The sequence below is a fragment of the Rousettus aegyptiacus genome, unplaced genomic scaffold, assembly GCF_014176215.1.
Source record: "Rousettus aegyptiacus isolate mRouAeg1 unplaced genomic scaffold, mRouAeg1.p scaffold_m13_p_13, whole genome shotgun sequence".
NCBI classification, from domain to species: Eukaryota; Metazoa; Chordata; class Mammalia; order Chiroptera; family Pteropodidae; genus Rousettus; species Rousettus aegyptiacus.
The window spans coordinates 50,357,569-50,385,302 of record NW_023416288.1 but is presented as its reverse complement, the minus strand read 5'-3'; the positions used below and the strand labels follow the sequence as shown (position 1 = coordinate 50,385,302).

General features: G+C 42.1%; 1 protein-coding gene across 10 annotated transcripts in view; it reads right to left on the bottom strand.

Annotated features, from left to right (window-relative positions):
* EZH2 (enhancer of zeste 2 polycomb repressive complex 2 subunit) overlaps positions 1-27,734 on the bottom strand; it is a 56,785-nt gene that overhangs the window by 18,744 nt on the left and 10,307 nt on the right. For 3 of the 10 annotated variants that reach the window (XM_036230743.1, XM_036230748.1, XM_016125874.2), the window contains exons 1-5: positions 14,788-14,911; positions 13,880-14,008; positions 6,070-6,248; positions 2,733-2,849; positions 316-436 (exon numbers count right to left, since the gene is read on the bottom strand). In XM_036230743.1, coding sequence (XP_036086636.1) covers positions 316-436; positions 2,733-2,849; positions 6,070-6,248; positions 13,880-13,949 — 487 coding nt within the window. In that variant the 5' untranslated portion in view covers positions 13,950-14,008; positions 14,788-14,911. Of the gene's footprint in view, positions 1-315; positions 437-2,732; positions 2,850-6,069; positions 6,249-13,879; positions 14,009-14,787; positions 17,568-27,734 lie in introns of those variants that run through there. The other 7 variants (XM_036230745.1, XM_016125872.2, XM_036230744.1 and 4 more) reach the window with 6 other exon arrangements.

The following is a 27,734-nucleotide window of genomic DNA, read 5'->3' as shown; positions in this document are numbered from 1 at the left end:
TAAGCAGAGCTCTAGTCCTAATTTTACTGCTAAAGAATCTTAAAATAAATATACGCCCACACGATTCTAATTTATATGTCATTGTCTATAATCATTTATGTTACAACCAACTATGCATAATTTTCAAGTGGCAAACATGATCCTTCAATATAAAATAGGGAAAAAATTGAACATTTTAGGCTTCTGAACCAGACCAGTCCAGCACAAATCTTAATACTAAAAAAAAATCTTTTTCATATTATGCGTTAAAAAAAAAATCGAAATCTCTCTCAACTCTTTGGTCTCCTTTTCCAAGAGAATAAACACATGGCTCACCTCTATCCCCATGGACTTTTCCATCATAATTTTTTATTAGTTCTTCAATAAAAGTCCCATCCTGATCTAAAACTTCATCCCCCATATAAGGAATGTTATGTAAAACAGTTTCATCTTCCACCTAAAAGTAAAAACACAGATTTAGAAAGCAACTTTATCCTAAGTATCAAATATTTTTAAATCAATGTAACAACTAAAATACAATTGTTTTTCATAAGTAGATGTCTTGACCCACTTCTCCAAGCCTAAATAGGCAGCAAACTCTAAAAGCGATAAAAAAATAAGACCTCCTCGCTAATAAGCATAATTGAGAAAAAAAAAAATAAGAAAAAATACTGTTTATGTAATTTAACATGTCCATCAATTATTAAAACTTGCTATTATTTTATGTACCTCTAAGAAATGAAAAAAGGTACAAGTTACAATATGATCTATCAATTTTAAAACATGTTCCTATTTCAGATGATAACGTATCTGAGAATTAATGAAATATGGTTCATCAAAATCAACAATAGCCATGCCTTAAAAAAAAAAAAAAAACTAATATAAAGGTTTCTAAAATTCACTTGATCTAGTTGAGATTCTAGAGATTCTAGGGATGTAAAATAGAGTATCGATAGTCCATTAAAGTTTATCCCAACAGGATTTACTCTTATACATAAAATGAAAACATTCTACAATAACATATTTCAATACTGAGATGAACAAGATGAATATCAAAATCGATAATGCCAATAAAGATGGAAGATAAGTTTATACCAAGGTTTGGAAGACGAGGGAAAGAAAGAGGGTGGTAGTTTAGTTTAGAGAAAATGTAATACTTAAGAATACAAGGGACAGGAAGCTGACATGCATGGGAGGAAGAGAACTTTCAATAAAGAATAAAAGACATTATAAAGACGAGAGGCTCTGAAGTCCATATTTAAGGACACTAAACTGAGGATTGGTCTGTCTCTTAGGCCTTTGAACAGGGTCCTGGTTAAAAGCAGATTTTTAAAAAACAATTCTGATAAAAAGAATGGACTGGCTAAGTTCGACAGGAGGACATGGCAGCTTATTTAAAATGTGAGGTGCCTCAGGCTGGGCCCATGACCCGTAGGGAAGAATGCAGGAGAAAAGGCCACGAGACAAGTAGAAACAGGCGGGAAATAACGAAGAAAAGGAAAAATCTTCCAATAATCCCTAGATAACAAATTTAGGACAACCGGAGAGTTCATACATTAGGTAAAAGGGAGATTAGGAGAAAAAGTACAAATGGCGTATAAAGAGAAAACTTAAATTGTAATGTATGGAGTTAGTCAGATTCGAGCTTGTATAAAACTAGGGAGTCCAGTTTCCATTGCGTCCCACTTCCAATAATCCCATTTAAACTATGGAAGTTAATTATTTTTGGATGCAAGCCAAAATTAAGTAACAATAGGCTATTTTGTCTCCCCAATTATATCCATATAACCTGTCCCCCAAATATCCTAGTAATAAAGACAGTCTGCTCAATTTGCTTTATCAGTGTTCAGCAAAATCCATGGGTGATTCATAAGTAATATTTATTGACAATTTTAAACACTATATTTTTTTAGAATTTCATTCTGTAAAAATAGGACACACCACTTAATCTCTTGCAATATGATTCCCAAACTAAATGTTTTTGAATAGAGCACTAAACACACAAATTGATGGCCTTGCGCAACAGTCTGAAGCCTGCCTGTAGCCCTCCACTGTGAAATCTTTAAGAGAAATAACACATTAACAACTTTTTTGATCTACTAAGCAATTCTCAAAGTAGGCTCACCAAGGACTTCCACCAACATTAACTTACTGTTTTAAGTACTAAAACTACATATTTTTTATTTAGCACAAGTAAAGAACGCACTCAAATTTCTCTTTTGTTCTATCCTCCTTCATCTCTATAAAGAACTAAACACTAGTATTTCATTACAAAAGCTACTGGACCAGTGTTATCTGTGGAAATGTGCTTTAAACTCGTGTTTTATAAGCCCTGAGAGTATTTCATAGTGTGCGTTATCATTTAATACCATGCTGCCTAAAGCTGTTTAAAATAATAAATTCTCAGTTAACAAAACCTCAAAATCAGACAGATACTGGGTACTGACAGACCCCTTCAAGGATAAGCACTATCAACTTCATCTCTTAAATGTTTTTAATCCCAGGTATGGTTTTCATTTAACACTTTCCTTTGAAGAATATTTTCACCAAAAAGGACTAGGAAAAGAACACTGCAAAGACTTAAAAATATATACGCACATATAAAAGTCAGTTTAAAAACATTACTCTAAGTACTGCCATTTTGATAGCATTTTTACTCATATCATCAACTCACCTTGACAAGAAAATCATCTGTGCTTTTCTATTTAAAGCAAGTGATCATCAAATAAGCAGAAGACACATTATTTACATACCATGAAATTCTGCTGCAGGGGAGACCAGGAATACATTATGGGCACTGAAGCCACGGCATTCAGAGTCTTTAATGGGATAACTTGTGTTGGAAAATCCAAGTCACTGGTCACCGAACACTAAAATAGAAAAAATAAAATGACTCGTAAATAGAAGACGACCTGAAGCTATAGCCTTCATGCTTGTAAAGGGATGCTGTCTACTTGCATAATTCTACAAAAGAAATTTCTTTACCTAAGACAGTAAAGTTCATACAAACCAAAAGGTATTTTCTCCTTCCCTCTTTTACTTAGAGTGAAAAAAACACAACAAAAAAAGCTTCAGATTTTGCAAATTTTTAAAGCCCTCCAACTCTTCCCATACTTACCAATATCGATAAGAATCAAAAATTGTATTTATGTTAGCCTCGGATTAACTGCTCCTTGCTCTCATTATAAATTTCTTTTACACCTCAACCACATGGAATAACAGAGATGCCAAATATGCCACTGAAGTCTTCCTCGGCCTATGGAAACTCGTTAGGTCACCCTGCCTTATCTTCATCTTCCCTTTTAAAAAACCCAGGTGTCATTTGCTGAGTTATCAGATGACGTACAAACATGAAAGGGTAGATCTGAGTTTCGATCACAATGAAATGGATTCAAATTAATTCTGCAAAGTATGATCGCTGGACAGTAACAGCTGATGTCATGAAGCACTTTGTGTGCACTGGGCACTCACTATCTTGAACACACTATGTCTGACATTTAGTCATTACGGCTGTGAGATGGGGACTATTCTTAGCCCGCATTTTACAGGTGAGAAAGCAAAGGAAAAGAAAGGATAAGTGATGGGCTCCAGGTCATACACTGGACAGGGCTAGAACTTACACCCAGAAAGTCTGACTCTGGAGCGCCTGCTCTTGCCCACCACACTCTCTGCCATAATACCGAATTTCTATGACGCTTAAGGACAAATATCCCCTTGAAATACCGTATTTCATCCAATCTATGATGACGTCAATTTCGAGGCATGCCATTATCTTCTTTTATCACTAAGAATAATGTTGCCAGTTAAACCACAACAATGCTTTCTTATCACAGCAATTCTAAGATGCATGACGGGTTCAGATGTTAGGTTAAAAAGTTTTCATCTTTGATTCTATGAAATACGGTAAAATTCTATGCCCAAATAACCACAGCACTTTCCATCCTGTCTAGGAATCCAGCTTTTCTTAAAGAGTAAATTTACCCAATTGTCAGGTCGCCAGAGCCTTCTCAAAAATGCCCTGGACATATAGTCATAATCTATAATCATTGAAAATAAAGCAAAAACAAGTAGAATTGAAATGGTATAATAAAGAAAAAGAATTATATATACACACATAATTATGAAGTGTTTAATTTTACTTAAGAGGTCTTAAAAATAGCAGGACTAGATTGGCTGAAATCAGAGCAGAAAGCTTTGGCCCCGAGGCCATACCTGGCCCTCAGCATCTCATCAGGCCGGGTCTGGGGGGTGGGGGCGGGATAACCTTCCAACAGTCACAGTCCCTGCAGCACAAAACAGTTCCTTCCTCAGTGGAGGGGCAGGTTTAAAGGCGGCGTAGTGGGGAAGGACTGTGAGGATGATTAATCCATTCATCTGCTTTCCAAAAGGGTAAAGATAAAGATAAGAACACTGGAAAGCTCATAGCTCAGGTAAATAAGAAGGTATGACCAGTCTGCTAACAAATGCTCCGGAACCCGCCGCCTTTCCCAGTTCCACTGTTTCTTCATCCAGCCATCCAATAATCCGGTGACAGCAGTTAACATTTATTGAGCACGTACTGTGTTGCAGGCACTGTGCTAAGCGCTTTATATACATTATCTTCGCCACTCTCATCTCGGCCTTTAGTGTCACAGCTTCACAAATGAAGAGGACGCTGAGGTTCAGAGCAGTTAATAACTCGCCTGGTCAGGAAGACAGTGACTCAGCAATCCGGGGTGGACGCCCAAGTCTGGCTCGCACACCCAGGAGCTCACTCACTATGCGCTGAGATGCTCGAAGGGTGAAAGACAACGGAGCCACGCGGTGGGCGCCCACGCGCGCCCGCGCCCCAGCGTCCCGCTCCGACTCCTACGCCTGCCAAGGCTCCTCTCCTTCCTAGCCAGCCCAGGAACTTTGGGGCAAGTATCATACACTACCCAGAGATTTCGGGACAAAATAATTCTCATTTCTTGCAAAACAACTGGTTTTTGATTTTTGTTGCTGGAGGTACCTAAAGTCACAGGTACCTTTGACTTTAATCCTGAAGACTGGCCCCCTGTAAAGCTTGCAGTGGTCGGGGGCCGGGCGGTTAAGAGAGCGAGTTGCCTCTCCGACTGACTTATTTGCCTGCTTTAATAATTTCAGGGCGCATTTAAGGCTACACGGCTGAATGTTCTAGCCAACGGCCTAGCAGGAGGGACAACTGTCCCTGCTTCATCTGGCCGCTCCAGCCACGTAGAAAATGCTCGGGGCCTGCTGGATGAGGTCAGCTGACTGTTCCCAGGAACAGAAGAACTAACAGAAGCACGGAAGGTAAGACGGCAAAGGCTGCAGCGCTAAGTCCCGCCTCCAACCCGCACTTCCGTCACTCCATGACCCGTCATCGCGGTCCTGCGAGTCACCGCACTTTCTGCAGGCAGAACCGCAGCGGCAGAGTGCGGCTTCGCCTGTCTGATACATAGCACAGTGTCTCAAAAAAGAGTAGGCACTCAAAAAATGTTTCTGGAATGAACAGCCCGTGTTTGCTGATTCTCCCTAATGGAGGCTCCAACTCCCAAATTCTCTTTAAAGCTAAGAGACCACCTACTTAGAAAACTGAAGGCCTGCCCCCACCTCATTATCCACGTAGTATCTCTAGAAACCTATCCCATTAACTATTAACTGTAACTAATAACCATATTCCTTTCATTTATGAAATAGCAAATGCAAAAGCATTTGTTGGTAAAACAAGTTTGGGAATTCTTATTTATTGACTTATAGGAAAATTACTCAAAAATCCCAGTTACTTACCAGTAACTTTTTTTTCTTTGAAAATGTATCATCCTTGACAGTTATATAATTAAGTCTCACATCGCTCAGAGCATGGAAAGGATTTCGACCTCATGGGTCTCCACAGCAATCTACCTGATCAGAGTGTTGTGTCCTGGACTCGGAAACTCACCAGGAGACCTATGTCAACAAATTGAATTCTCTAAGTCTAGTTCCAACTTGAGAATCACACGAGGAAGTTATCACAGATTAAACTACATTAGTTATCAAGGATGCTACATTTTCAGAGAAACACACCTTACTGGTAAGTAACCAGATTCCTCTGAAGATGGATAGACTTACATCAACCAGCTGGTACAATAGGCGACTGTGTGGCTGGACCACTGGGAGCTGGAGAGGGAAGTCAAGCCAAAAATAGTAGTTGTAGGAGTACACAACCAAACTGAGACTCTTGGCAGAAGGCTGGTTCCAAGTAAAAACTGTGTTATGGAAAATCGTAGAGGGAAGAGCAGGTGAATGGCCTGCAGGGAAGGGAAAGAAATTAACACACCCTACTATGTGCCGAGCACTGCGCTAGACTTTAGCAATGTTAACTTTTTAAAATTCACCACTACCTAACGAGGTTGGTATGACTCCCGTCTTACAGTGGGACATCCCAAAGGACAATAGCCATAGCCATCCAGTCTCTAACAGTCTTTAACATCGTAAAGGTTACATTCGACTTCCATATAGTAGGGGAAAAATACAGTCAGTTAGCAAGTTCAAAATATTCCTGGATACTGGTTGGTCCACTTGATTACACGCCAGACACACATGAACTTTGATATCGTCTAATACCCTTTAGCTTTTTCAAGTAAAACAGCAAGGCAGTCTCAGATCTGAGGTGTGGGAAAGGGTCAGGAGAAGGCGTCGGCTGCCGCCCACTGCAGGGCAAAGCTGGGCATGGCTTCTGAGACGGCCTGCCTGTACTCTTCGAGACCGGGGCAGAGAAAAGATCACACACCCAAGTTTTGATTCGCTAGCCCTTCTGGTGAGATTGGCAGTGTGTGGAACTCAGCGTCAGACTGCTTTCACGTGAAGGAGCACTGAAGAAAAACTAAGACAAATATCAAATCTGGATCGGGTTCAGAAGCTCAGTGGTAGAAGTGCTTTCATAACCAGTTAGAAGGATGATCGGAAAAAGGTGAGTAAGGGAGACAAGTAGCTCCAGCAGGAGAAGGTAAGACACAGAAATGGAAAGGAAAAAACCCACATTCGATCTTGACAGACGCGTTAATAAACGCAGCCAATCAAAGGTGCCGGAGCTAAAGAATGCAGGAGTGGCCCATTCCAGCTTGAGAAGCAGTTCTATTTTATTGTTAAATATTCCATTACAGAACCATCTGGACTGGGGGAGAGCCTCTACCCCGCGACACAGGCTCTTGCTTCCGAGCTCACTCAGCGTAACAGGGAGATTCGTCCTGTATGCGGCACCTCTTATGTTTCTTAAGAAAAACTTTAAGCCATGTACAGCATTTCACGTAGAACATACAGCATTTGGAATACAGCCTCGGGAAGTTCAGACCCTTAGAGCGCTTCCCAGCACCCGAGCTGCACATGCCTGGCCCTGAATCACAGAAATCGTAAATAAATACATGAACCTAGTTAATGCATTAACTATGAAACCTCAACGCACAGGGGAAACCCAGTGCAGTTCGGGTCTGAAGGGGGCTGTGAGGGAGGCAAGTCCACCCCTGGTCATCGGCAGCTCTGCCGAAACACCGGAGATCCGAAAGAGAACAGTCACAGGACAGGAGCTGGGAAAACTACAGAAATGCGGAGAAAGGGCATGAAGCAGGTAACAGAGCCAGTTCACCCATGACGTGCAAACTCAAGAACCTGATTCAAGAACAGTCCTGTGAGTAGAAAATAAGACCATCTCTGTCATTCAAAAACAAAGCAGAGAGTATTATACAAGTCCAGAGTTTCCACAAACAGTGAGAGCACAACTGTCCGAAGCCCTGAGGCTGACTGCTACCGAGGAGAGGCCGAGGGGCAGGGAGGCGGGAAGCCTGTCCGCCACCCCGCCAGTCTCTGAGGAGAGGCGCTGAACCCTCCCTGCTCAGGTGGTAAACCTGCTCAGGTGACTACCCAACAGTTAGGCCCGTTCTGCTGATCTTTGCTAACCAGATCTATAACTGCTCCTCAATCATTCATTAATTATTTAGTAAATAGTGTTGAGACAACTATAAAGCTAAATAGAAAAAAATTAAAAATCAAATCCCCTACTTTTTATACCAAAGGAAATTCCTGATGGGTGAAATGACTGTAAAATATAAAAATGAAAATAGAGCTAAAAGATGGATAATTTATAATCTAGAAGTGGAAAAAGACTGTCTAAGCCTTTAAGAAACACAGAAATCAAAAGAAGAAATTCTAATTTAACTACATAAACATTTAAAACCTCTGTATAACAAAAATATACTGGAAATCACATTAAAATAGAGATAAGGGGTCTGCAAAAGAGATAACTTTTATAATATACAAAAAAGTCCATTAAAATCATGAGAAAAAAATGCAACCTAATTTTAAGAGATCTAAGACCATAACAGTCAATTCATAAAAGAATATAAACAAGCAACAGATTCTTAACACCTAACTGAATAATTAAAAGCGAACAAATCATAATAATTTCTTACATCACACTGACAAAGATTAAGAAGATGATAGTATTTGATGCTGGGAAAGCAGATAAACACTCACATAAATAGCTGGTGAGAGTGTAAAGGGTGAAAGCTTGGTGGGGGGGGGGATTTGGTAATTTCTATTAAAATTTTAAATGCACAGATCCTCTTGACCCAGTTACCCTGTTTCTAGGAACTTTTCCTACAAAACTGCTCAAAAGATGCAAAGATGTATATAAAGGATATTCACTGAACCACTAATTACGAAAGTAAAAAATAAAGAATACCTAAATGTTCATCCATTAATAGGGCAATTGATTACAGTATAACCATAGGATCAAAACTATACACCCTTAAAGAGAGGGAAGACTTGGAAAGAGGTTGTAAAATGACGGCCCAAAATTGCAGACAATTTTTACTTAGGAGCAACTTTTTAAAATAAAATGTTACATTATTAACACATTATCATATACAGAAAAAGAAACCTCAAAGAATAGTATACCTGAAACTAATAGAAAAGAAAAAGAATAAAAGTTGCAGGGGTTGAACTACGGGGACTTTTATATATTTGTGCTATTTGAATTTTTACAGTATCATCTGCAATGACATTTAATTGGAAAGATTAAAAACAAGAGTTTCATTGACCCAAGAGATATTCGCATTAGCAGATATAACAACACTGCCTCACTAGTTGCCAAGGTAGCTCATGAAATCTGCCGAAACCTCCCGAAATAGCACTCGAGTGATACTATTTTATAAATCTAGTAAGAGAAAACAGAATCCTAAGCAACAAATTTAAGTCGATCTACATTATCAAGCTAAACTGCAGCAGAAGTTGCAGATCTAATAAAATTTTATTTTTTCAGAGCAATAAACATTTTAACACTGCAGCCTAGACAAGCATTTCTTTGGGTTTTGGCTTGTCTTGTTTTTAAAATAGCTGTCGAATTCTGGTTTCCATCTTAACCAAGAGACTTAACCTTTGTTAAGTCAATTTAACAATAATTTTCAAAATGCGAACTATATACACAGCATTCTAGGAGAAAAATAGCAAACTAAACACAACTTCTGCTTGTCAGTTGCACAAAATGCTTGATATTTTTGAAAACTTCACTTTTTAAACTTAAGATCTATAATCTTCAATTTAAAATATAAACTCTAACACAAGTGTAATATCTTTAATATATGTGACAATGATACACAAACTCAAATATCATAAGTGACCTTTCTTTTTAATGACTCTTTGGAAAAGCATAAAACACTTATACTGTATTAGTTTCCTTTCAAAAGAAAAAAAACACCTCCTTCAAAGTCACTTAAGAAATGTTCTATCCATTTCAGCCAAAAAAAAAAGCCAAAAAGGAAGCAAAGCCTGCAGTGATTTGTAAAGTTACATGGACAGAAGGACCAGCAGAGTTAACATAAGACTAAACTCTCCAAGTAAATACCAACAAATGATTAAGAGAGGCAAACAGCAGCAGAAAGCAACTTAGAAACCAGTTCCTCGAGGAACCAAAAGAGGATGGATACAGTCAGAGCGGAAACTTGTGAAAGCTATCCATTTCTTTCTAAGACTGAGAAAAATGACCTCACTTGCTGCCATATCTGCTCAAAGGAGTCCTGAGGCCCTAGACATATTGGTCCTATAATCCTACAAATTACAAAGGAAAGACAGCATGTTACTGTGTTGACAAGAGCATATTTGTAAGTGGAGAGCACTAAATTATACATTGTGTACACTAGCATATTTTTTCTTTGTAAACAGTAACTAAATTTATTTACAATTAACTGAGGAAAGTACGAGTCAATAAATAAGGCAATTGTTTGCATGTAAACAAGACGATGCTTTTCTTCTCCCTAAACAAAAATAAGTTACACATTCAAAAAAATTCACTTGCATATATCAAACAATAGGTGATGAACTTAAGATCATTTCAGATATCACTAGGAAGAGCAGCCCTGCACATACTGCAAAGTCCAAGAGACTTTTATTTCTTCATGAATCTGGGCTAGGTGGTCTTTCTGATGCTGCTGGACATTAAACATTCCGAAGAAGCCCCATGTTTCAATATACATAAAGATTCTATTTTCGTTAGAAAACAAGACACAGAATTCTTACGAGAACATTATATTCTCCTGGGAATCTAAAAATGCACATTGTAGGATAGTTTTTAAACTACAAAACCAATCGCACCACTCGCCCAGAAGACAGACGTCATCTGAGGAAGGCTCTCTTTCCATCATGATACATCTAGGTAATAAAATTCTTGATACAAAGAATCAGTGAAGGGGGATGTGCCTTGTGCTTTTTAAGCAAATTTACAAAAAGAAATGCACCAGTAAGAACTACAAGAATAATTCTTAAACCAGTTTCTTCATTAAAAATGGAAAAACAGACACACTAAAAAACATGACTACCAACATGCAGACTTAAAAAAGATGAAGTTTTCTTGCTGATTGATAAGACAAAGTAATGAAAGTCACCTAGAAACTTTTTGATGAACAGCCACATATTATGGCAATAAGGTATACATCCTTTGGCTTGTATTTATCACTTAATGACATTTTTAAGCTGAATGCTCCTTAAAAAGATCAACCAAAGAGCAAAGGAAATAAATGTAAAGCGGTATTACAGTCACTGTCTTCACGAAGTCAGAAGTATTTTTAAAAAGAAAACAGACACATTAAATTATTAAAATTCTCAGGGCAACAGTGCTTAAGGTTCTGTAATAACCTAAACACCAAGAAGCGTGTACCCAGAAATGTCTTAAAAACACACAAGAAAACACATTGCAGATGTGGTCGCTGGGTTCAACCTCAAGGCTCCTTGACCTGAATTAAGTCAGCATCCACGGCAGGCACGTCAATTGAGCAGAAAGTAAACTTGGTCAGACATATTCTTTACTAAGATAACCTAGATAAAAGCAATCACTTTAAAATTGAGTATATCTCCAAGTACGGAAAGGAAGCAACCATAAGACTTGAATGAAAAACTGAAAATCATCCTGATGCTGCAAAGGATTTAAAATGAAGACAGCACTTACAATGGATCGGCTTAAAAATGAGCAGTTAATTAAAATGATGTTACAACAGCATCTCCCAATGTTAAAAGCCACAGACTTTAGGTGTTTGGATTAATACTGCAGCCCCAAGCTCTGCCAAGCCTACTACAAGGGAGTCTCTGCAGAACAGCCTTTTATTTATCCTTCTGCTTCTGACCTACTTCAGACTCCAACTTTTAAAGTACATAAAAGAATCGATACATAGGTGGAAATGCTCAAGAAAAAAACAAAACAGGGATACATCCTCATCTGAAAAGTGAGGGGATCAGAGTTCATGCGAGTCCTTTCCAGCACTAAAATTTTATTATTTATTGTGATAACACCGAAAGCTTATCACTAACTGTGTAAACCTTCAGATTCCCAGAGTCAGGGGTGATGTTTTTAAAGGATGAAGGGGATGGGGGAGTAAAGATGAATCATCTGAAGCAGATCGGCTATCGAGAGCAGCTCAAAAACGACCTGGCCTGACCAGGCCAGAGTCCCCCACAGCAGAAACTGAATGCCTGAGGCCGGGGCTGCCTGCCCTCGGTCCAGTCCCAGTCTGTGAAAATGGTCTTTCTCAGTCTGCTGGGTACTGAAGTTAGAAAAGACTTTTATTAAAATGTTAATTTCTTCTCACATAAATGCACGATAAAAAGTTATCTTTACATTTAAAAACTTTTGTCTCCATTTGACAAAATTAAAAGCAATTTTCGATAAGCAAATATTCATTACAATAAACTGTACTCTTAAATTTAATGCCAAAAATTATATTATGAGCAACTGAAGTTGTACATAACTAATGAGCTTTACTAATTTTCTAATGTGTCTGAGCAAAGTGTACTCTTCTGGTCCCACATCAGATCATTAGAGCAAGAGAAATGACTTAACTCTTTTGACTTAAGGCTCAGTTTCCTCACCTGGGGAAGGAAAGTATAATACAACCACCATGAAGATTAAATGAAATAATGCGTGCAGAGTACCTAGCACAGTGCCAGAAATCACACTGCTCTTAACTCCCATAAGTGCTGTACACTGGGATTGTGACAGCATTTTGAGATTTGTAATGAGTGGCAAAAATAAGTATTCCATGTCTTTCTACTTCGCTTCTCTAAAATTCTAAGATTTATTCTTCCAGAGAGAGAAAAACAAGGTTTCTTTTTTCCTTCACCTCAAAATCTCTAAAAGGTCAGACAAAACTTTCAAAAGGATTACTTAGAAGCCTCATCCTATCCTTTTCCAGAACATTCTAACATAGAAAGAATCTCTTTCATCATTAGTACATGACTAAAAAGTCATTATGTCCAACATGCAGGCCCTGACCCGGCCCAGATGGTGTGGAAGCATTAGAACACATGATGTATATTCACACAGCTCTAAGTCAGAGCTCTAAAGAGTTGTCACCTGAAAAAATGTACATAAGACTAAGACGCACTCCAAGTCATGCGTCGCCCTGATCAAGACCAACCTAACAGCACTGAAGTCATCTCCAGAATCACGTCTGGAGCACAGTGACAGCACTGACAAGACTCTGAAGTCTGTGTGTCACACAGTCGACAGGTCTCATACGCAGCAAATTACTGTCTGATTGTCACAATACCGTATTAAATGTGGCCACTCACTGAAAACATGATCTTAGAACAAATCCCACCGTCCGGATGCGCCCCGTGTTTCGACACTCGGCTAAGCCACCATCTAAATTCGGGGTCGCTTTCTTGCCTCTCCTGCGTCGATGCCTGCCGGGCAGCGCCCCGCGCCCCACACCACGCCCTCCCACGCAGCACGGGGGGGACGGGGCCCCGCCGCCCGGCCCTGCCACCCGGGGCCCTGCCGCCCCCTGCCGCCCGGCCCTCTGCCGCCCTGTTTTCGTCCTGCCACCACTGTGTTCAGTGTGTCCATAAATCCTGTGACCAGAGTTATCGCCTTCTTTTAAAACTAGATTTCTTGGAGTGATTAAGATCTCATTCATTCAGAAATGTTACAGAAAAGAACATTCTGAGCTCTCAATACTTGAATTTAAAAATTCTTATAGAAAGATCCTTAGAATTTGAAGAAAATGTAAAAACACATTCTTAGTTGGTGAATATGAATGAAAAGGAAACATTTCTTGCAGCATGGCTAATTCATATTAAGGGCAGAAAAGACAACCGTGAGTCAGAAAGCCTTGCTCTAAATAGTGATCTGATGAGGACATTAGAGAGTCTTTAATTAAAAATTTTTTTAATCGACTGTCTTATACAAATCTAGGAATCCACCTAGTAACAGTGAAAGTATACCACGAACGCTAGAGCTCTGTTACAGGAACAGCTGTGAACAGTTACATATTAAAAAGCAGCAGCAATGTAACATTGGACAGCCTTAAGTCAGTGACCTCCTCTCAATAACCAACATCCCAACAGCAAAAAGCAAAATGCACTGATAATTACGACAGCGCGTGAGTTAACCAACCTCCCTGGTCCCGCGCAATGAGCTCACAGAAGTCAGGATGTGTACAGGCTGTATCCTTCGCTGTTTCCATTCTTGGTTTAAGATTTCCGTTCTTTCCAAAATTTTCTGACGATTGGAACTAAACATACTCTTTAAAAAAAAAATGAGGAGAAAAGAAATTGTTCATTGTTAGAAAATTTGTAATATCTCTACTGTGGGTTCAAATCTAGCAATTTTTCAAAAATATCAGGAATATTCCCTCAAATGCATATAGATTTTATACTAAACTGTAGTTTTCCACATTCAAATAATACAAAAACAGCACACCCATTATTTTATTGTAAATGGGAAGGGAACAGGAAATGATCTCCATCCTTTAACTTTGTATTAAAAAATCACAATGACATTAGAAACAAAACCACGAAAGCCTTTATATTTGGGTCCCAAGTCTACACATGCAGTACAAAGGTATAAACAAAAAGAGTAAATTTCAAGTAGGTTGAAAATCTTTCATTACCATTAATGTGCATGGTACAAAATTTATGTTTAGACAGATCAAGGATCTTAGCTTCCAAGTCTTCATTTATCTTACTATAAAGGTGACCTTGGCTGAAAAAAAAAAACTCTTCCAAATTAAAACTTATCTTGGGGGGCGGGGGGGGGACTCTCTCCAGGTGTAGGCATTTCACGGGGGTGGGGGGAAGGGGGGGATTGGGGGGACTCTCTCCAGGTGTAGGCATTTCACCAGGGTGGGGGGTGGGGGGAAGGGGGTCTTACGGGGGGGGGGGACTCTCTCCAGGTGTAGGCATTTCACGGGGGTGGGGAGAAGGGGGGGTTTGGGGGGACTCTCTCCAGGTGTAGGCATTTCACCGGGGTGGGGGGGGGGACTCTCTCCAGGTGTAGGCATTTCGCGAAAGATAAAGTTATACCTTCACTTCGTCAGCTCGCCTGAACCTCTTGAGCTGCCGCAGTCGCATGTACTCTGACTTTACACGCTTCCGCCAACAAACTGGTCCCTTCTCAGATTTCTTCCCAGTCTGGCCCATGATTATTCTAGAAGCAATGGTTTCACGTTAAAATCACTAATCTAACCAGCCTGAACAGGATCACTTGTGTTTTAATCCCCAGCAACCTAACAATCAGCAAAAGAGATACGCCGTTGATATTTGCAGAAGGGTGTTCACTTGTTCCATACGGTTAAATCCTTAAAACAAATTATAAATTTTTATTAACACAACTTTTCAGAGATATTATTTACAAAGATTCCTCACTCCTAGATAGCAACCATCTTACAGAAATATGGTCCCATTACAGGAAATAAGTGAAATGTAACAAGCTAATTTTTAGCCTATGAGATCCACAGACTCATGGAGTCAAAAAACGTAGAAATACACACTAAGTTTTCATCATTAAATTACAGGCATAAATGAATAATTTTTAAAAAATCAGAAAGTAAAATTTACATACAGCACCAAACACAGAAACAGTACAATATATAATTAGCGTACAAATTAAAGTATTCCCCCTACACACACTGTCAAACCGTGATCCTCACCTTAAACACTGCTAAAAGTCTGTATTTTCACCTCTTCTGCCACCTTGATTCACATGAGCGGTTTCTCTACCAGCAAGAGAAAGAAGGAATGTAGGAAATGCAAAGTTCTTCGGTCTTATCTTCAGTTGCAGGTTCTGGGGACCAATTATGTTAACGTGTGGGGACAGCCTATAATCACCAGATGTCTAATTCATACCAGAGTCCCCACTTTAAGTCTAAATAAGTGTCCTCTTCTGGAACATTTTCTTCTCAAAGTATTAAAATCATACTTGTATCTTCAAAAGGTTGGAAGAACATCTCCCTGTCGGAGGGTGCGAAGGTGCCATGTTACCGATTCTGCTTTAATTTATCTAAGAGCAAGGGAAAGTCATGGTGCGTTTTAAAGTAAAAGGGGAGGCTGAGGTTTCGATTTCGGGAGGACCAGCTGACTGCGGCACAGGAGCCAGAGGGGAGGTGGGACGAGGCCAGGCTAGCCTGCGCTCGGTGCCACCACGCTGGAGATAGCAGAGAAAACTGAAGGAATTCCACGTACTCGGGAGAAAACCTGGCGATGACTTAAACATGGAGGAAGATGACATTCTGGCTTGGAAAACTGAGCAGGGTTTGACTTACCTGTTTGCGTAAACCCTCAGGCATACAGAAAATTGCCTAAGGAGAGGAGATTTAGAGGAGGAAAAAGCCCCGAGGTCAATGAGTAACTTCTTTGTTAAGAATACTCAACCGCCAAACAATGACAAAAGAATGCAAACACTGGGCAATTCTGAGCTGAAAGGAGGGCGAAGGGAGCAGTAGTAGGTGACTATTACGAACCAGGCAATGAATACACAAAGGTGAATGAGAGACTCGACCTGCCCTCACGAAGCTTATGTCTCACCTCAGAAGAGAAGAATGCTTTACAAGATGAGACACAGGCATGCCCCAGTGCGGGGCCAGAAGGGGAGCAGGAAAGGTGACATCTGAAAAGGCCAAGAAAGTATGAAAGGGCCTGTACCACGGGAGCAGACACACCGGGAGCTGGGGCTGGCTGTGAGCAGAGGCCCTGCGGGCAGGCGCTGATATGATAACGAAGGCGGAGCCGGATTCGGTGAAGGCCCCAAATTACAAGGACTGAGAAAATGAGAAGAATGAAGAGATGTCAGAGTCTGAGATAAAGGCAGTCTCATGAGATCACAGAGATAGGAACGCTCCTTGGGAAAAGGTTAAAAATGCAGCCCTGCCCTGGGGTGGCTGAAGGCGAGCAAAGTCAGTCCTTAGAACTAAGACTAAACCCAATGCCCGTCTCTGTGGTAAGGAAAGCAGAAAGTGAGGAAGAAAGAAGAAAGCTTGGAAGACGGCGAGGTGGGCAGAAGGACCAGTAACTGGAGCTTCATCCAAAACCTGACTCGGTGGCAACTGTTTGCTTTCCCGTCTGCTAGTTAACAGAGGAGCGCAAGTAATTCTACGCACACTTAGACATTGTGTCCTTCAAAGGCCTAGGAGCTAGAAAGAAAAGGAACCTGATAAAAGGGGATTATCTGTTGTTCCTTAGCTCACAAACTATTTCACAACCAGCCCCATCTGACCCGTGACAAACTCTCGGTGCTGGGGGGACCTGCAACAGGGGTGTGGCACTTGGGTTCCACTCACGAGCCACGCGGGGGTTATCCCATTATTACACTTCATTTTCTCGAGTTGGCGTTCGGTGTCCATGATGGAACCGCCTTGATGAGACCCTGGCATGCCTCGCGCGCATCTGCCACTAGCAGTGAGGGAGGAGTCACAGCCACTCGGTCTCTGGGACCAAAGGTTCAACTGAACAAACCGCGCTGGAGATCAGCAACGGGGCACTGCAAATCCCCCGATCTGGAAGCAACCTCTCTGGGAGAGGGCGCGTAGGGACAGATTTCCGTGTTTGTAACATTTCACAAGGCTCTTCCACACGAAGACGTGCACGAGTGAACGCTCCAGGCTGTGGGATGAGCTGGTAAATACGCTCGATGGAGAGGAAGTGAGGAAAATCAGAGCGACTCCTAATTAGAGGAAATTTCTGAAACATAAGAATCACGCTCTAAGAAATAACTCTAAAAGTGTTCAAACTGTTCTTTAAAAGTACAGGGATAAACAGGCAGGTCCATGAAAAAGTAAAGCTTAGGGCACCACTGAGAAGGCTGTCCTGCCCAAAGGACCCCCCTCCCGCTATCACGGCAGTTTAACACAGTGTAACCCCATTTCCACGTTTTCCACCTCGCCCCCACCCCCACTTAATATCTTCAGGAGCAAGAACCATTTTTTCGATTTAGAAAATCCCAGAGCCTGGCTCTGTGCTGGGCAGATGGTAGGTTCAAAAAACAAACAAACAGGCCCGTTAACACGCACTGATCATGAGTGGCCCAGAGTCCAGCTGAGCCATGAGGTACGAAAAAGGGTGGCAAGCGCGCCCGAGCACGGAGAATGAGGGTGACGTGCGCCCTTACCAAGAACCCCTCACGAGACGTGCCTCACGGACAACGGGCCCCTGTGCTCCGGCTGCCCTACCAATCGAGAGTCCTGAGTGCAAACCTGGAGCTTTTGGAATTTCTTTCTACTGAGGAAGCTGATATTGCTATTGCCTTCAGGACCTTGCCCGCACAGCAGGGACCTGCCTGGGTGGCTCCACGCAGGCGCGCAGGCTCACCCAGCTCCACGCCCGACATCCATAAGCCTTCTCAGGTCAGCTCCCCTCCCACGGAAGGGCAGACTCAATCAGCTTTCTGATTCCATGTTCCCCTATACCACAGCCCAGTAAGTACTAAGATACAGCTCTATTTGGGTATCAGCAGAAAGAACCCTTTGTCAAAATGACGCCACTAAATGGATGAGCATTTGTGAATATACACAATTTTTAAGTTTCTCGATCACAAGATGTGTCCCGTTTCACAGGTGAAATGGCACTCATTTTATCCAGGATAAGAAGACAGCTGCTCTTATTCAAACCGGTTACAGTGTAGCTCAAGTCGAGGCTTTAAAACATGATTCTACCTGTACACGGTGAGAGCAAAACAGCAGTTATGCTCTCATCCAAAAGAGAAACCAGGCTATGGCAAGGACCGTCAGAACCGCGATGAAATGAGGAAAGCCTTGCAGAATGGCATGCGTACGGGATGCCGGCCCCGGCCTGGCCAAGGCCCACCGCTCCCTGCAGACAGCCCCCACCGGCACAGGGCTGGGCACACGATCAGAAGCAGTCCAGCCACAGTGAGACTTCCAGGAGGGTCCCTGCAACGTGAGGACAAGAAGGCTCTGGAAAACACGCTGCCCGAAAATTGCTGGAAGCTAACTTGCAATCGCGGAAGAGCCTGCAAAGACAGTCGGTGACAGAAAAAGAAAAACGCCCAATGCCAGAAATGGGCTCTGGTTCCGTCTCTGAGCCCTGAGCCGGGCGCACTTTACCAAATCACCTCCGCAACTGTTCAGTCACGTGAGCCAAGAAATCCCCACTTTTTTTTTGCAGAAACTAGTCTGGGCTAGGTTTTTGCCCCCAGGAAATACAGAAGGGGTCTGAGATACAGTCTCGTGTTGAGATTACGAGTACAATGACGCCTAAACGAACAGAAGAACAGAAGACAGGCCCGGTCACCTACTTCCTCCGGTCGATGGCACCACCAGGAGCAGCAGCTACTCCTGCGGCTCTGCTCCCCACCAGGTCGCGGGCTCCCTCCACTGCCTCAGGCTTATGCAGCGCTGCCCCGCCCTGCGCCCCGCCCTGTCCCCCTCCCCCGCCCCTGTGGCCAAGATACTCCTTCCTATCTCTCTTTGGACCAGATCACAGAGCAAAGAACCAGCATTCTTCTCTGTCGGGTCTACCTGGAGTCCACTGTGAGGGCCTTTACCTAAGACATTCCTGCCTCTCCCTCTCCGTACTCTGTTGTCAACGATTGAGGGGTTTTTTTTTTAAGTCCCTTAGGCATTTTTCAGTGTCCTTGATGCCTTACTTTTAAGGTTCTTCATTCCTAAAGGAATCTGCCAAATCAAGGCACTAGCCATCTATCTAGTTTTGCTGAGTTCTGTTTCTACTTCCTGGAAGAAAACTAAATAATAAATTGCAAGTAGTACTTATCCTTCCTAACTAAATTAACAGCATTCATTTTGCCTCTTAACTGAATACCAGACTAAATAAGGTCAAACCCAAACCCATCAAAATTTAAGTATACCACCGCAAAATTCTCAACATCCTTTTCTGACGAAAATGTCTTTTTCCTTCACAGCAAGACTGCCGTAAAATTGCCTATTTTGAAAGATCACTAGCCTTCACCAGTGCTTTTACATTTAAAATGCTTTGAGGGCAGCTGTTAGTTTCGTTTAACAATTTCATTTATTTTTAAGTTAAAATCCATTCCTTCAATACATTCAAAAGTGAATTAATGGTAAATAAGATCTTGAAGGTGAAGATAAGGAGAGCGACATAGAGAGAACCTAGAGACACAGAGCTGTAACTCTTGGTAAGAGACAAAAACTTATTACCGAGGCCGAGCAGACCTCAGGCCTGAGGGGAGCAGAACGCACGCGCCCCACGGAAAGGACCACAGTGGGTGGGAACCCCAGAGAGGCCGACCCGGACCGTGCCCCACGCCACACTCGCGAGTGGGCCAGACGAGCAGATCTCGGCTCCCGTGTCCACCTGGGCGCCATAGGATTCCGAGGCCAGAGGGAGAGAGAGTTCCCCACGACAAATGACGCCTGTCACGGCATGGCGCAGCTGCTCGACAGCAAACAAGCAAGTCGGCATTTAGCCCTATGAACTCCAAGTCCTACCCAGTCTTGAAAGGCAAAAGAACAGACTCCAAACCCAGCCAGAACCTGGATTCAGATCCCAGCTCGCCCATGGACCGCTGGGTGTAGACCTGGCCAAGTTATTAAACATCTTTGCATCTCACTCTCCTCATGAAAAACAGGTGACACAGAAGTACCTACCCCAGAGGTGTTCCGAGGAGTCATACCGGGAGGGACACAGGACAGCACCCTAAGCAGTGGCTGTAAACTCTACAATGAGCAGATGAGTACGATCAGGAACTGCATTCCATGGCAATGTTGTCAGACAACAACTCGGTATGAAAAGTCATTTTTAAAATGACAGACTGTATACAAATAAAAAACAAGCAGGATTTCAAAGGCTCGCAGGAAGGAATGCAGACTCTGCGATCAGCCCGACTGCACTGGAACTTGCAGACAGACCCCGGGAAGAAGCGCGGAGCCAGGAGCGAGCGGGCAACCCCGGCAGCCCGTGCTCCGCCTGCCCCGAGGATGAGGACGGCTGCACCAAACCCCTGCGCCCTCGCTGGTGAAGGTCTCCCGGGGGCCAGTGACAGAGAAGCAAGGGCTGGAGCGGGGCTAGAGCGGGGCTACAGTCGCAGATACCAGCACGGACTCGCTCACGTTGATGTGCGTGCACGCGTGGCTTGGCAGACGGACACCTCTCCCCAAGCTCCATCCACAGAGGACCTAGGAGCAGTGACACTCCAACGATACACCCAGCGCCCACTTTTTTTTTTTTTTCTAAATACCATTCTCCGGTACAAGGAGAGCGCTAAAGAAATGGCTTGTTCTAGGGCTGGGACAGGGAAAGTACAAGAAAAGGCAGTAGCAGAAAGTAAGGACCCGCTCAAACGATGAAAGGGGACACGTCAGACGGGAATCACACTCAAAGAATTCCCCACAGCCAAAGCTGGAATAATCGGAACAGCAAAATAAATCGCAATGGTATTAAAATGCAATAAACACCCATGCGTCTGTGATACGATAAGCAATTAAACATATAAATGGAGGAGAAGGGACAAATCTTCCTAAAAATACGCTGTATCCGTGCGCTCCCTGAGCCAGGAGGGACACCAGGCTCGGTGACCGCTCCCGTCCGGAGTCTGGAGACAGAATGGCAGCATCGCGGGGGAGAAACCGGGGTGGGGGGTGGGGCGGGCGCCAGCGCCGCCATCAGCCATGTCGTCACCTCCAATCGACCTGCGCCCAGAGCCTCAGTCCAAGCACAAGAAAACATAAGACCGACCCGACCGAAAGGCATGTCTACAAAACACCTGGCCGCCGCTGGGAACCCCGGCAGTCGTGAAAACAGGGCAGACAGACTGGAAGCGCCTCGAGAGTTGGCTGGCTGCGGTGCGGCGTCCAGGCAGAAAAGGGGAAAGCTGGTGACGTGCAAATGAAGGTTCTAGTTAGTCAGGAGTCACACACTAACGCTGGCTTAAAAAAAAATGCACAGATAATCAAAATGATTTAAAAACACGAGGTTAAAAATGGACGGAGAAACAGGCCTTTCTTTGCCCAGCTGGGAGACGGCAGTGAGCACATACCACAAAAAAGAGCATTTGAGTTTGGAGCCTGGATAAAGAGAAGAGTTAATACGCACCCATTCGGTAAATACTTACGGAACTTCTAACACAGGCTAGGTACCAAAGACTTAGCGATAAATAAAACCAAAAATCTGTGAGCTCACAGAACTTAAAATCCACCTGAATAGAAATGATCAAAAACAAAAGTTTAAAAATCAAAAAAAAAAAAGTTGGGTATATAAGATGGTGTTGAGGGCTAAACGAACAGCTAAGTAAGGCAAGGCGGGTATGGAAGGCTGGCAGACAGGAGCCCACGCTGAGGTGCTTGGCACCCTGCACCCTGCGGGTATCCCAAAGCCCAGGCAGCGCAGAGACCCCGCCCACTGCACTTTATTCCCACCGACCAGCAACGATTCGTTAACAGATACAGGAGTGAAATATGTAACATTTTCTAGTAAAGATTCCAAAACTAACTGGACTAAATATCTATTCAGCAATTTCGGTAACTCTGCAATGCTCCAAGGATGAACACTGCTTTACATAATGTTCAGTCAGCATCAAACCTCGCACTCAGGCGCTGCTGAGCATCACCGTTCGGGTTATCTGCTAGGTCTGATCATCCTGAACAAATAGACTAAATGTTAACACTATTTTATGAAACGTATTTATGCAAATAGCCATTCTCTACATTAGTATTATTAAGCCAAATTAAAGAAACAGATTTATTATAAAACTGGTCTTGAGGCTATGTCATTCTAAGCTCTAATGCTGACTATTCAGTTTTAAGAAAACAGCATCATTAAATACGTGTTGCTGATGTGACAGTCTGTATTTAATTTGTAATTCTGCTTTGGTTTTACCATAACAAGTTTATACCTGGACATTTTTAGGGAACAAATTAATAAAATTAAAGTCAAGTCAACCCTCAGGTTCCCTTCAATACTCAAGCTTGAAAAACATTAAAAAAAAACGAGTACTGAAGTAATTTAGGAATAAAGTGATAAGGGTTCTGACTAGGTTGATGGCAGTACAAATGCAGAAAAAAGATGGCAAGAGAAAACCTATAATTAAAATGCTGGATGCACTCATATGAAAAAGGGGAAAAGAACAGATCAAAAGATATTATACAAATCCTAAATCAGCCACTGCAATGACAAAGAACCTGGAACTCACGACACAGATCGAGACATTAATTACTCACATTGCAGTTACCAGCAGAGACGAAAGAACAGGTGGAAAGGTCAAAGAAAACACCGCACGGCAGTCGTGAGCATTGTGGTCTCAGGACCCCTTTTGTTTATGTGAGCTGTATCTATTGATACCTAGCATATTAGAAATGAAAACCTGAGAAATTTTTAAAACATTAACTCAGTTAAAAATAAACTGATTACATGTTAATATAAACAACACTTTTTTTTTAATTTCCTTTAAAAAATCTGAGTGGCATTGTTTTTACATTTTTTGCCAATTTCTTTAATATCTGTCTTAAGAGAAAGCAGCTGGATTTTTATATCTGCTCCTGCATTCAATCTGTTACAATATGTCATTTTGGTTGAAGAGTATGAAGAAAATCTATTCACAAACAGATATTTAGCTAGATACGAGATGAGTATTTGAACGGCCTTTGAGATAACTGTGGGTCTACCTCATGCTTTGATATTATACCAAAAACAGTTCCATGAAAAGAGTGGCCGTTGACCTTGCAATTCAACCTCATAGGTGTTCTTCCTGAAGACAGCCACCACTCTTGAGTAAGCAATGGCAGTTTTTTAAAGATATGTGGAATCTGTATCAGTAAATTTTCCCTACTCTGCTACATTAGAATTCATTAGCCTATTCACTTTGAATGGATCTTTATTTAACTGGTGCATGATTTTATAACATCATCCATTCCTCACTTAAAAAATACGGGTCCACTGAGTTACGCAGATTTTTTCAGAAGTGAACATATTTCAAAAAATCATATTTGTTAAACCCACTAATCTCACCCGAAGTCTTTTGAGTATTTATTGGGAAGCTGTCAAGCTCACAGTGACAGATATTAGTTTTCCAAAAATTCCAATTTTTGCTTCAAAGCTGAAACGTTATCATCAGCGAAAGGTCAGTTGTTTTCCTTGAAGTGACAGGCTCACTTTATAGAAAAATGTTTTGCCAAACACCAAAGTCTGAATAATCAAAGTTCGTCAGCCCCTCTTTCCAAGTGAAAACGGCATCCTCCACGAAAAAGGCAGCTCGCGTACCTTGCACCTGAACCACCTGACCGCTCCTCCCAGGTCCGCCAACTCCCAACACTGAGCATGTTCCCATCTTGTGCAGAGCATTAAAAATGTGTGTCCTCGGGATCAAAAGTTAATAAATTTAATATTTTGTACTGCTTAATCAAGAACATTCTCCAATTAAAATGGCCTTTTTTTTTTTTTACTCCAAGTGCTAAGGTGCCAACAATTTATCCACCAGTACTTTTCCACTATTGGTGCATAAGGCAACAGCTTAAAAAGGCAAATAACATCTTAGTATTATCACGACAATAGTATTATCACAAAAATGTTTTAACATCACAGACCCTTGAGGTCCACAAACCACCCTTTAAGAACAGCTGCCATTAGTCCATCCAGAACCACACGGATCAGAAATCATAACACTCTGCCTTTTCAGTTGCCTAGCAGAGAGCCTAAAACAGGCAATATTGTCAAATTATATATTCCTAAAGACATACACACAAGAATAAAAGCCTAGAAATCATCATTCTTGCAACTAAAAAATGAAAATAAAAAAGAGCAAACAAAAATCTGAAGAATGAGGGGCAGTTTGCTGTAACTGTCAAGCTGCAGAATCCAAAGGAGTGTCTGCCATACATCTGCACCAAATTAAGAGACTAATGTCTAATGAAATTTGTTTTCAACAAACTGCTTTTCACCCATCTGACCTCTCTCTCACCACTGTAACAAGACCTGAACAAGGGTCACGGCCACGGCTGACCCGCTGGCTGCCCAAATTCACCCCACTCCGCCAACTGGCTGGCTCCCTGAGGACTCACTCTCCACCCGACCCCCATGAATGAAAGATAAAACAAAAATTTTGTTTCAGGGACACTTCACTTCCTACAATGCCTCTTTTTTATTTAAAAAGGGGGAAAAAATGACAAAAATACACAAGCTCACTACTGCTGGACCCAAACATTTTACTCAAACGATTTGTAAAATGCTATTAGAAAAAACTTCTGAAATGTTATGTTAATCTGAAGGATTTGGAAAGCTAGGAACAGAGATAGTATCCACCAGTTGGTAAGACTCTATAGAGCATTCTAAACATCCAAACACGGTAAACCCTGTGAGAGACACAAGGGTATACGACACGACTTCCGCGGGTCACACGAAACTACAGAGGAGAAAGTGTTGCCAACAGCACCGGGGCTCATCAAGTCCTTAGGAAACACATGTGTCAGTGACTAGTAATAAGGGAAAATAAGTGGGAAAAATAGATATTACACCTGCAGCCCTGGTTTAAGTGGCGCTATGAAGGCACAGTAGTGTTAAAAGGCACAGGAAAAACACGGAAATGTGGCAATCCTAGCTGAATAATAGAAAATATGAACTTAATCGTCAAAGCAACGGTGGGTAGACTGCAGCAATGTAGTTTCCACAAAAATAAGATCACTTTCCTCCTTCCAGCAGAACGGCACTCTTAAGTTCACCAAGGAGCCTACAGACCAGCATTCCTGTGTTTATGTGAAAGTTCTATCAGTTTTACAAAGACATGTCTTAGAAAAGAAATGGCCATACAAATTTCAATCACCAATGCCTTAAAGAATTTGCTCAACCAACTTATAAAACAGACTAAACTGACATCTAGAGGCTAAAGTTTTCTTTGAAAACTCTACTATATCTATTTTCTGTGCTAAATCCTTTTATCTTGTGTATGTACTCAGTTTACTGAGATACTGTTGGAGGAAATGGGACACAAATTATGCACTAGAATAAAGTAAAACTGTAACTCACAATTTAAGGATGAGCCATAAGATACATATTACCTCCTCGGCAATCCACTTGATACAAGGGAACAGAACAAAAAAGTAGGTTAAGTCTGATGCCAGGTGTTCTTCCTTCTAGGAAGTCTATTTTAAATCTTATACCTCAAATAAGCCAACATGTAACACCAATTTAACAACACACATTGAACAAAATTTTAAGATAAATTCAATTAAGGTAAATATAAGGGATCTGCCCACCACCACAGCCAATTAAGCATGTGCCTCAGTGAGCATGCGCTAGGTGACAGGAATCTGCTGCTCGCTCAACCTGCTCTGCACGTCTTTGACACTGTTTAGCCACTCAGTACGGTTCCAGTGCTCAAAGGATCGTCCCACAGCACTGGCCCCCAAGTGAAACAGCACTCTATGCCCAACGGAGGTGCTCTGTTCTAGTACTAGAGCACAGGACGGCTGGTTCTGGATGATTCTGCCCACATATTACCATTGCCTAACACACTCAAACCCAACTAAGACACAGTATTCTGATGACAAAATCAAAACCAGACTAGACAGTTCAAACTGCTAATCCCAAAGCACTTCCGGAACCTCTCAGAATTGCCAGGCAGCGGAGAACCGAGGACCCATTACCTGGCAGTGCCAGTGCTTGGGTTCAGCATGCGCCGCAGGGAGGCGAGCAGCCCCCAGGGGCCGGTGTGATGTGTGCGCACCACAGGGCTCCTCACTGAGTGGGACCCTTGGCAAACTCCAGGCTCGTCGCAGCCCTGGACTTCATTTTCTTGCTAAGACAGTTTAATTTCAGGACAAGAGGGAAGTAAAGGAGGCAGGGGCAATTATAAGTTATAGGCCTTTCATGGTTTTCCCTTGCTTAGGGTTTATTACAGACACACTGCTGAGGAGACTAGAAAACTTCGAGCCCTCCAAATATTACTTAGGATCAGTGATATTTTTCAGTATTGTTTTACCAAATATATTGTGTTGAATTATTATATTCCTATAAAATGACTTAACACAAACAAGCCCTGAGAAAATATATTTTTCAATCTCCAAACACCTATGGAAATACTATAAAGAATTCACCAACTACAGAGAAACCAGCTATGTATGTAATCCCTGAAGCGACCTCCCCGCAAATTTCCAGAACAACACTAAGGTTCTACGCAGGAAAAAAAAAAGACTCCGTCCCAGCACTCCCGTGTGAGGGCCAGGGCGAGTGCCCACCACTGGATTTCTAGTCCCGGGGGAGCTAGACAAGGCAGGACTTGACTGGCAGTCTCGATTTACAAGCTGACGTTTTCACTAACTACAATCTCTCCTTCTAGAGGGTAGAGAGTATCTCTCACTCTTTATTTGAAAAGCCCTGGCAGGTGAAGACTGAGGCACCCAATAAATAGTTTGCGGGAATTTTCTTTTCTAGAAAATATGTATGGTACAGCTGGCTGTTTAATTACGTGCTGTTAGCGGATAACAAGTGACACCAAATAGTAAAAAAATAAATACAAATTGCGCCTCCTTATCTACAAGAGTAAATTCTATAGGAAGAATTGGGAAATAAGAAACTTGCACTTGCCGTGTAGGTTGTATAAAGACAAAATCTTTTGTTTTCACTTACATTACACACAACATTGTCTGAATAGTATTTCACTTCTGACATTCCTTGGTCACCAATGCACGGTAGTTTTTCCTACACCAAACAATTCTGGGACACCAGCTGGGTGTTCCACACTTCCACGCCATTCTGACACTATCTACCTGGATCCTACGGGTTAAGAACTCAGTCCCACAAGACTGCCCCCCACCCCCATACACACTTCCGATTCCAATCATTTAAGTCCAGGTTGTCACCTGCACTTCAGCCAGGCTATAAGTGACAGGTTCCCGTGACCCCCAATGGAACCTAGGTTCAATTAATTTGCTAGAGCAGCTCACAGAACTCAGGAATATTCCTCACCAAATAACCGGTTAACCATAAAAGGACGTAACTCAGGAACAGTCAGAGTTAAGAGATGCATCAGGGAAGGGGTGAGAAGCTCCCAC